Source organism: Plectrocnemia conspersa, unplaced genomic scaffold (assembly GCF_051122295.1).
Source record: "Plectrocnemia conspersa isolate PC_06_02 unplaced genomic scaffold, ASM5112229v1 ptg000005l, whole genome shotgun sequence".
NCBI classification, from domain to species: Eukaryota; Metazoa; Arthropoda; class Insecta; order Trichoptera; family Polycentropodidae; genus Plectrocnemia; species Plectrocnemia conspersa.
The window spans coordinates 28,193,896-28,204,648 of NW_028277169.1; the positions used below are offsets into that span (position 1 = coordinate 28,193,896).

General features: G+C 31.9%; 1 protein-coding gene across 2 annotated transcripts; it reads left to right on the forward strand.

Moving 5' to 3' along the window:
- The first annotated feature begins 836 nt into the window (after positions 1-836).
- Sym (symplekin scaffold protein) lies at positions 837-6,209 on the forward strand. 2 transcript variants are annotated; one of them, XM_088187045.1, is made up of 11 exons: positions 837-1,007; positions 1,124-1,317; positions 1,382-1,577; positions 1,650-3,369; positions 3,431-3,682; positions 3,749-3,940; positions 4,012-4,118; positions 4,197-4,290; positions 5,366-5,484; positions 5,552-5,926; positions 5,986-6,209. In XM_088187045.1, exons 1-11 carry the CDS (start codon positions 954-956, stop codon positions 6,076-6,078), a joined length of 3,396 nt encoding a protein of 1,131 aa, XP_088043171.1. In that variant the 5' UTR covers positions 837-953; the 3' UTR covers positions 6,079-6,209. The 2 variants fall into 2 exon arrangements, with proteins under 2 accessions (XP_088043171.1, XP_088043172.1); XM_088187046.1 differs by having other exon boundaries at positions 5,552-5,920.
- The last annotated feature ends 4,544 nt before the right edge of the window (positions 6,210-10,753 follow it).

A 10,753-nucleotide genomic window follows, 5' to 3' on the forward strand; every position in this document is an offset into this window, starting at 1 on the left:
ATTACGAGGGGCAATTTAAGAAAGAAAAACATTTTAATCTTTACATCGCGAAAACGGACCCATAATTTCGGTCATTAAACGTCATTTACAGACTGTTGAAATAAACAACTTTTTCATAAGTGCAATTAGAAACACGTTTCGTCCGAAACGTATAATTTAGCAATATATAAAAAATGTAAAATGTAAATGATTATTTGTGCCTTATTTTAGTTTTCTTTACTTTTCCGATTACTTTGAGAAATTGTTGAGTGTGATTTTGATTGGATTCGAATTTGGTGGGCGACGGAAGCGATTACACCAACATGGCGTACAAATTACTCGAGGACCTACGTCATACTGTGTACTAACGTAATTTTCAAACAATACGAGTTACAGTTTCTACACAATGGATTACAATTGGTTGAAGTCTTCTATTCATCATTTTATCCACCCGCGACGAGTGTGTTCAAATGGAAAATTATGCACGTATGCGAGTTAATGTCTTAACTTGTGCATACATCTTGTGTTATATTAGTTTGGATACATACCTCTAATATTTTTTCAAGGTTATTTATTTTAAAATCGTTTAAATAGTAAAAAATTATATTAAAGCAAATATTAAAATAACAAAAACTAATTAAACAAGTGAAAAGGGGAAATTAACGATAATTAAAATTATTTAATATAATTTGAATAAATAAATAATTAAAATATTATTGCGCAAAAAATAAATATTTATATTTATTTATTTATTCTGCATATTTTTAATTAATTCATTAATAGTCAGTAATTTTTGTTTTAAATTGTAGGCTATGGTCACTATATTTTGTTATTAATTAAGGCCAAATTTAAAAAATGAGTCGAATGACATTTGCGAGGCGGTGCGTGGCTTGAAGATGCTAAGATTTATTATCGCTATAATTTGACTGTGATCTAGTTTTAACACCGTAGTATTGTATATATTTATATTTAAAATGGCGAAAAACAGTGTAACGGACGATTTGAGCAATGCAGACCCTGAAGAACAGGTTTGTTTAATGGCGGTATAACCTCTAATGTCAAAACGTCAATTATTTATTTTCATTCATTAATGTTGTTTTCTATTATATAATATCGTTACAATGTAATGTGTTCTGTTTTATAGATTGTATCGTGGATCAACCACCTTGGTTTTACAAACAGTGCTCAGAAAATTATTCTACTAAAAAAAATTCAAGAATTGCTCTTTCACCAATATACGCATCTATTATCTGTGTATTTAGATGATATTATGTGTTATGTGGCCGATCGGAGTCAAGAGGTAAAAAGAGTGCTGGTCGGATTCATAGAAGAGATAAGGTTGTTAATTTTTTATGTAACTCTTTCTGTCTTTGTATATTTTATTAATTATTATACATTACAGCATAAAGAAAATCGATCTGTTACCTCGCGTCGTTTCAAACTTACAACTTTTACTCACAGATGTCAATATAATTGTTCAGAAACGTGTCATTCAAGCAGCTAGTATTGTATATAAAAATGCATTTGCTTGGATGTGTTCATCAGTAGATGCCAATAGTGACAAAAAAACTGCATGGGACGTTTTAAATCACATTAAAGTATGCATTGCTTATTTTTAAACATATATTTTAAAAGTTGAGTATATTATTTTAAGTTTTCAATGGTTTCAGCTTATAATTTTGAACATGGTCGACAGCGAAAATGAAGGAATAAGAACGAATTCTATCAAATTCCTCGAAGGCATTATAATCTTACAAACGTATCGCGATGAAAGCTTGGAGCGAAAGACTGGAGATTATTCGTTAGACGATATTTTATCATCATTAGATTTTATACAGAAGCGTAAATTGGAAGAGGAGTCGAATCATATTTTTAATTTAGTACTTAAATTCCACAATTCGCAACATATTTCTGGCGTAAATTTGATGGCTTGTATGAGCGCTTTGTGTGAGATATCCAAATTACGCCCAAAGTTTTTACCGAAAGTCGTGCAGGCTTTTAGTTCTTTGTATTCGATATTGCCGCCATCACTGTCGCAATCGCAAGTGAACTCAGTGAAGAAGCATCTGAAGATGCAAGTTATAAATCTTTTACGGCATCCATCATCGTGCGATTTCACACCACAGTTGCTTCAAGTCTTACAAGATTTAGGCATGACTTCTCAAGAAATAGCTAAAATTATGCCGAAAGGCGATCGGAAACATAAACGAGTTTTTAATTTAAAGAACGGAGAGCCTAATAAGAGGATTAGGGTTGATTCTCCACTAAGTAATAGTCAGAGTAGCGAAAAGAGTGATGCTTCTGCGCCGGATGTTAACGTAGAAGATTCAGAGATCACCGAAAAGACCATTTTAGAAGGATTGAAAAATATCGAAGTCGTCGTTAATTTAGTTGTCGCTTCAATGGTTAATTTACCGGAAGAGTTTCCGCCTCATTTTAAGGCTCTATATGAACCAATCTCAAACTCAGGCGTAATTGTTCAGCACAGTTCTTTAGCTAAACTTTTGATTCATTCGATTAAAAGAGTAGAAGATAAAACTCCAATGGAAATAGAAATTCCCGTAGCAGTCGTATCGGAAGAAGACGAACGAACAAAGTTGAAAAATGCTCTAGCCAAATTAGAATCTAGCAAAATAGAGAGTAAGATAGAGAGCGCGTTGAGTAAGATAATGGAAGACATTAATAGCGAAGAATCGGCAAGAGATAAGGAGATCTTTGCCAATTTGGAGAAAAATAAAGATAAAGAAAAGCAAGTGTGTCCTCCGACGCCGACGATACCTAAATTAAAACAGAGAATTAAATCGATTAAGTTACAAGAAGTGACTAAACCGTTGACTCAGAATGTTAAAGAACGATTGATTTGCGGAGCCGTCGATAGAATGTTGAAAGCGGAACGTTCCGCTATAGATTCTGGAGCTTCTTCTTACCGAATAAAGATGTTAACTACGTTCGCTGTCAATTTCGGCGATCAAGTCAGAGATATTATTTTATCGTTCATTTTAGATGATATAGCTAATCGTTTAGATCTGGCATTATCTTGGATGTACGAAGAGTATTGCTATATACAAGGTTTCAGCCGAAAGATATCCGGAACTGCGAACACTTCAAAGATGGACGAGAAATCGTATCAGAATTATAATAATTTACTATGCACTCTGATCACTGATATAGCTGAGATTAGCGATCCGTCTTTAGAGCTCCTCAGAGAAAAAATGTTTAGAAGAGTGTATCTAGAAGCTCCTTTATTAACCGGCGATGCGATCAATTATTTGAGAGAAATCTGTTTAGATGAAGAAAAGTACATTTTAGGATTGGATTTATTGAAAGATCTGATCACTTATCAACCAACTAAATCGACTAAATATATATCGGCGTTACTTCCGGCGACTGGTGAGTATAATTTATCATTTATGAATTATATATTAATTTATAACATACGATTTGATTTCAGTTAATAAAAACTTTGCTATAAGAGAAGCGGCCATAGAACGAGTCGTAGCTTTGTATAAAGTGAAGAACGAATCGATGAAGAAAGCGATAGATAAACATACAAACTTACATTTAGGTTTTATCGCATTGCCCGATCCTCCCAAAGATCTCTTAGATCTGAATCTCAATAGAACGAATCACTCCGATGTTTGGGACGATGATTTATATAAAGTTTGCTTGCAGTTGTGTATAGCTATTTTACCGTACAACGAAGGTAAGTTATTCAAAATATAATATATATATAATAATAAGGTTTTAATTATATTTATTTTTTCTATAGAACTGTTTCAAGAATTATGCAGAATATACATTGGAATTGGAGCTGATGGAAAACGGTGTGTTTTACGAATGATGGAAGCGCCGGTCAAGCAAATGGGAGCCGATAATCATACATTATTGTCTTTGATTGAAGAGTGTCCGAAGGGAGCTGAAACTTTAATCACAAGAATTATTCACATTCTCACTGAAAGAAGTACGTATTACTATTTTTTTGCGAAACTAAGCTTATTAATATATTAATCATTATTCTATTTATATTTTTAGCTTTACCGACTCAAGAACTTGTCAATAAAGTAAGAAGCTTATACGCAAAACGAGTGCCTGACGTGAGATTCCTCATTCCAGTGTTAACAGGATTAACCAAGAATGAAGTAAGTAATGGAACATCTAAGATATAACAATAATTTAATTAAATTAACTTAAATATAATATATATTTTTATGTTGCAGATATTTACTGCTCTTCCAAAGTTAATCAAACTAAATCCGATTGTTGTAAAAGAGGCTTTTAGTAGATTGTGGAGTGTTGGAAATTTGTCGCCAGGTATATTATTTTTAGCGTACATTTATTGTTCTACTATTACAGAGATCGGCTAATTTTTATCCCGTTACTGGGAGGCGTAGATAAAATGGAATTATCTTTGACAGTCCTTGAGATTGGTCTAGAACAGCTATTTTAAAAAGTCGGTGCCGTTTAAAGATGATTCCGTACGATTAGAGACAATACAATTTGGAATTAAATTCTGTTGAAAAAAACAAACAAAACAAGAGTTATTTGCATTATGATATTAGCAGAAAGGACATATCCTTCATTATATAAATGGATCGAAACAAGTGTGAAAAAAATTACCCAAAAATATCAACAATAGGGACGGCCCTTTGCGATTTAAAATGCCGCTAAAGAAAAAGTTAAATTACTCCGGAAATTACATATTCCTAATAAAGAAACACTCTTAACTTTTTGCAACGTCGACATATTCATTGGTTTGACAGAAATAAGGAACAATTAATTTATTTTTACAAAAAAATAATGGCGGCGTTCTTTTTATTGCTTTCGGAGTCTTAAAAGTATAATATTTTAGAAAATGTATATTTTTAAATGAAAGAATGCTCATTACCACAAAATTTTTTTTTATCCCATTTGGGGAATTTACCCTGGTTAGTCAAATACTGTACTAGTACAATCGTCTTTACTAAATATAAAAAGGAGAACACCGAAGAATCTATGTAAAATGCTGTCGACCTTTTACATTCTATTTTTTTTTAATCCAGTGGCAATAACAAATCACACATACAGAATTCTCGTAATCTCCCAGAATTATAACTAATAAAATAAATAAAACGGTATCAATTTTGAAAATAAATAAAATAAAATATCACATAGAGCAAGGCAAGGGTTATAAAATAAAACATTTATAACTATACCAACAATGAAATGGACGTTCAAATAATTACAACAACGAGAACAAAAAACAATACCATTGTGTTTTTCCACTTATGGATACCGCCCCTCAGGGCGATCGACCAATCACAGGGCAGAAAGAACGCAATGATTAAAACCAATTAACTATGTATCTATTGTGCAATTATTAAGTTTCTAACTATATGTGTATCAACAGTGACTCCCGCCGAATTGCTGGTTGCTCTTCATTTAATCGATCTCGCCAAAGCTGAACTGAAGTTCATAATTAAAGCAACATCGTTGTGTTTTTCCGAAAAACAGGCTTACACCAGTGAGGTAATGTCAAACTACAGATAAAAATAAATATATATTTTTCAGCATTAACAACCCTATATTTTTCCAGGTTCTAGAAGATGTCTTACAAGAGCTGGTAGATCAACCTCAATTACCAGTTTTGCTTATGAGAAGCGCCCTTCAAGCTCTTAGTGTCTATCCGACCAGATTACCGTCGCCCATTATAAGTATTTTGCACCAGCTCATTATTAAACATGTCTGGGAGCACAAGGTTGTTTGGGAAGGATTTTTAAAATGCGTTCAGAGATTGATGCCGCAATCTTTAAATGTAGTGACAATGTTACCTATTGAGCCGTTAAGAATGGCACTCAAGACTTGTCCAGACATTTACTCAAACTTGGCCACCGGTTTAATGAACATGACTAATATTCCTACACACGTGGCTTCAGTGATGGCTGAATTTTCTTCTTCTGCCGATGTATGCGTATGTTAAATCAGTACTATATTTTTAAATGAATGTATTATATTTTTTTATTTATTTAGGAGCCCATAATGACGATCGGCAATGAAATCAAAGGAAACAGTAGTTTGGGTAATGATTTATTGAACGAACCACTACCTCCCGGAATGGATTGAAGAGGCATTCTTTTGTCCTGTGATTGTAAAATTTTGGATTCACCTTCCACATGATTTTTAAGTTCTATTTTGATAAGTAGTTATTTGGAAATGTTCATATAAGTGTGCTAGAATAAATTATGTTTATTTTATATATTTTTATTATAATACACCATACACTTAACAGATAGGTCAAGTAGTACCTACCCATCATGTTAGCTGATGGTAATCTAAGGGAAGGGTAGAATCTACCTTTTTTTGAACTTTGATGTTTAACGACGGTCTTTGTGAAATCTATCCGCAAAAACAAAAGATGAAGTTTTTGAGGATAGTATGAAGAAATAATTTAATGGAATAGAGATCAAAGTGCCTTTTTGTACACACACAGAGATTGTAAAAGAATACCATTTTTTTTCAGAATTGCTTTGATAATAATTGCAGGTTTACAGAATTGCTTCGATAATAATTAATGAAAGAATATGGCTGAAAAAATATATTGCACAGTCACATTTCATGATGTCTCGCAAGAGTTTAATAAGGTGTGACAAATAATAATTCTAAGCTCATCAAGAGAAACAAACTCACTACCCGATAGATTCTGGAGTTCTTCAATGCAGCGTCTTGAGACCAAGTCTGTATTTAATATACACTGCTGATATCTCCACTAAAGTGCAATGATACAGCTCTAATTTCACGTCAACATATCTGCAGAGGTAGCTCAAAATGTTGATGGTAACATTCACTACTTAGAGGCAAATAACTACTTGCCCGCTAAAATCTTCCACAAAAATAGCATCAGATATCTGGATATGCACCGGGAAAAGGCATCACGGACACGTCTGGGTACGAAATAATTTTAATAAGAATATTAAAAACAAACAAACTGATTACATTTTGTCTAAAGCATTGAAGTGCTACTCTGGACTAAAGATTGTTTATTTCTAGAAAAATATCTGACAAACATGCGGGGCAATGACTTAATCATGAAAAAGTCACTATACTTTTGTACGAGAGAAAATGAGTAGAATAAACACCCTTAACCACCTTTTTCACACAATAATTATAGTAATTATTTTAATATTCTTTGAAATAATAATCAATACACAAATAGGCTTAATTTAATAATTTTTGATTTGTGTATGCCTTATTTTAAGAGAATCACTACCGTGATTCTCTTAAAATAAGGCATACTCCGAAAATATGTTATAGTCTGAATTTCAAGATTTTTGGAATATAAGCTAGTTGCGTCTTCAAAGCATTACAAGCGGGTTATTTAAAAATATTCATTTAAAGATAGTTATGTAACAAAACATGAGTGATTCGGACCATTGATTCAACAGTAAATGGATTTGCAAGAAGTTCTGGTTGGAACTCAAGAGTTTGGTTAGCTATGAAGATGTTCCAGGAAAAGATGACTTGACTGTTTTCGAATAGATGTACATATACAAATTTTATATTAATGTATAATTATGTAAATCGAAATTAATAAATCAATAATTTATATATTTTTGTACATGAAAAATAAGACATCCACCGAAAATAAGCTGTAGCACATCTTTTGGACCAAAAATAAAAGTAAGACAGTGTCTTATTTTCGGAGAAACACGGTGTTGTGTAAGGCAGTAAAATGTGATGGTCATGAAAATTATTAGATACACATGCCAAAGCCAAGAGTGCACCTTCACGATACACGCGCGTCTTAAGTCTCTTAAGAATCTAGTGGCCGTCGAGACGTGCTTCGTGTTCTTCTGATCCTTACCAGTATACGTGGTTGGGATATGGCGTGCCCGCATGACCGTACCAAATCTGGACTGGAAACACTCGATTTTAATACGCCTTGACGTTCGGACTTTGGCTTTACCTTCAGAACAAGACCACAAATACTAAAGATTTCAAGAAGGATACATACCGGCGTAAGTAATAGCCTACTATCGAAGCGACTACGATCTGTACGTTTAATATTGGCATTTAAACGTGGCACCAAAAGTAAATTTCAAGGACAATGGACTAGCTTTATGACGCTAGAATATCATTAAAACATATATTTTTCTAATACATAAACATGACTGTTTTACAGAAATAAACAAAATATGTTAATAAAAACCGTTCTTTCTCCCATCAGGTAGCAAGTATTTTAGTATAGTATTATACATCTACAAGAGGTGGAATCATAGTATGAGATAAGAGCAGGATTACAGCATCGCATAATTGGAGAAGTTTTCTTAGATTTCAAGAGAGCTTTCAAAACAACGAACAGACAGAAGTATAATGTTAAAGAAATTAGAGATTATAGGTATAGGTGAAATAGTTTTAGGGTGGTTAAATAATTATTTAAAAAAAGTTAAAATAAATTATGTTAATTGCAAGGAGAAAATAATATCTCACGGTGTACCACAGGGGTACAAATTAGGGTCATTGTTGTTTATAATTAATAATATAAAAAAATGTAAGATACATCTATTTGCACTGACACTTTAATTCATTGCATAGGTGATAATGTTAAAAAAGGTGTAGATAGCTTAAATAATGAATTAAGTTTAATAAAAATGTGCTTGAAAAATAACGTACTTGAACTAAATGTATGTTTATAAAAATAGTTAAAGATAACTTTATCATAGAAATAATTAATAATATAAAATATTTAAGAGTAATTGTAGATAAAAATAAATATTAAGGAACATTGTAATAACATGGAAAAAATTAGGTATATTATCTAGGATGAGAAATTTGTTAAGTAGAAGCACAAAAAAATAATCTACAATAATATTATATTGTCCCACTTCAATTATTATGCAACAATATTATATTAGCTTAATCAATTAGATAAGACGATGTTGCGAAAATTACAAAGTGGGGCAATGAAATTAGTTTTAAATAAAAATATATCTACTAGTTATAAAAGTATGATTGATAAATTGGAATGGTAGGATATTAAAGAAATATTGAAGATTAATGTTTTAGTATTTATATATAATTTAGAAAATAATATTGCAACAGAGTATTTTAATAAGACATAAAGATGTACATATATTTAATACTATAAATAGATATAATTTAAGGATAGATAAGTATAAGAAAACGAGTACGACTAGGGGAATATTATACGGAATATTATAAGAAACATATTCGTGCACTAATAAATACATTATAGCAATAAAGCATATTATTATATTCTGTTTATGTTTATGGTATATTTTATATGTATGCTTTGTATATATTTGTTTAGTTCATGAGCAATTCACTATATTATCTAAATAAGTTAATAAAATAAATCGCACATGATTTGCTAATAAGAGGTGAAACAAGAAACTTGTTGATCTCCTCTCATTTCTCTGATAATATATAAGATGTAATGTGGTTGCAGGAAAATAATTTATTTACTCACTAGATTAGGGTTTTTAAAATTATCCAGCGGAGCCCACGCCAAACCGACAGACCAGTACAAATCTAGATCTTTAGGCCGACATAATCAAAATCCAAAGAAAAACAGCATTTCCATCGTTAGATTTGGTCCAGCCAGGACATCATCTCGAGTCGCCTGGAACTCTAGTTACGACACGAAGAATCCATTCTATATCTATATGTATTTACATACTAGTTAATTTGTACAGCTGGAAAATGAAATGTTGTAACGTAAAAGTAAGTTATGTTTTTTTTTTTGTAACTTGAACTTAAGTAAACGCATATACCAAGCATCTTTTGTCACAATTATTTTTTTGTGTAGCTCTAAATGACGAGGAATACGCGTCGCTCTGTTGGGAATCACTGATCTAGAAAATAAAAAAAATAAGTTTATAGAATAAAAATATAACGAATGACCAGGTGACTTTCGAAAAAGGACGAAGGTCCACCGCCAACTTCGAGGGTCTATTGTTCTAGACTAGGCTGTTAGCACAACATTCACGCGAGGTGTTAAGGGGTTAAGTGTGAAATCATAATCAAGAGCAGCGAGGCCCTCTCGACTGGGCCCCCTCGAGGGTGCCTGGTTGCGCGAAAAGAAGTGCCCAAGTGTTTTTTAAACGTAATTGTTCATTTAATGAACGGGGTGACCTCGCGTAACGATGGTGACTCGAGAGCTTTTTTTTTTTTTTTAAATCAAAGATTCACAAGAAATTTGCCACGATAATCTGTGGAGTTTAGTTACAAAGAATATATTATATACATATGTAAAAATCGTCATAATAATTCTGAATATGAAAGAATAAAACACAAAGAGAATTCTTTGAGATCGTATTACTGAAACACGCATATGATACGGTTTAATTGTAGCAAACGTTTGTGATGTAAAACGTGAGATAAAAAACAAAAACGTTATTCCAGTGCCGTAAACGTGATGATAATTTGCATGTGATGTATGCAGATTATTACGGGCGTCTTCTAGAACCACATCCTTTCATCAGGAGTTACACATTAAAATGAATATATTTATTTATTTGTGACGTCTAATCTATATCAGGTATGTAAATTTTAAATTATTTATTTACTATAGAGTACATAAATGTAAAGCAAATAAGTACGTATTAAATTAATTTTACCAAATTTTCTTTTTGGTTTGAAAGTTGTCTTACCTATCCCAAGAATTTCTTTATCAAGCAATTATTGTAAAATAATCGGTAATTATTTTATGAAATTTGTTTGTGATCATAAAGCCATTAGTTGTTATCTTGATTGTTTTTATCTAAACGCTCTATGCTTA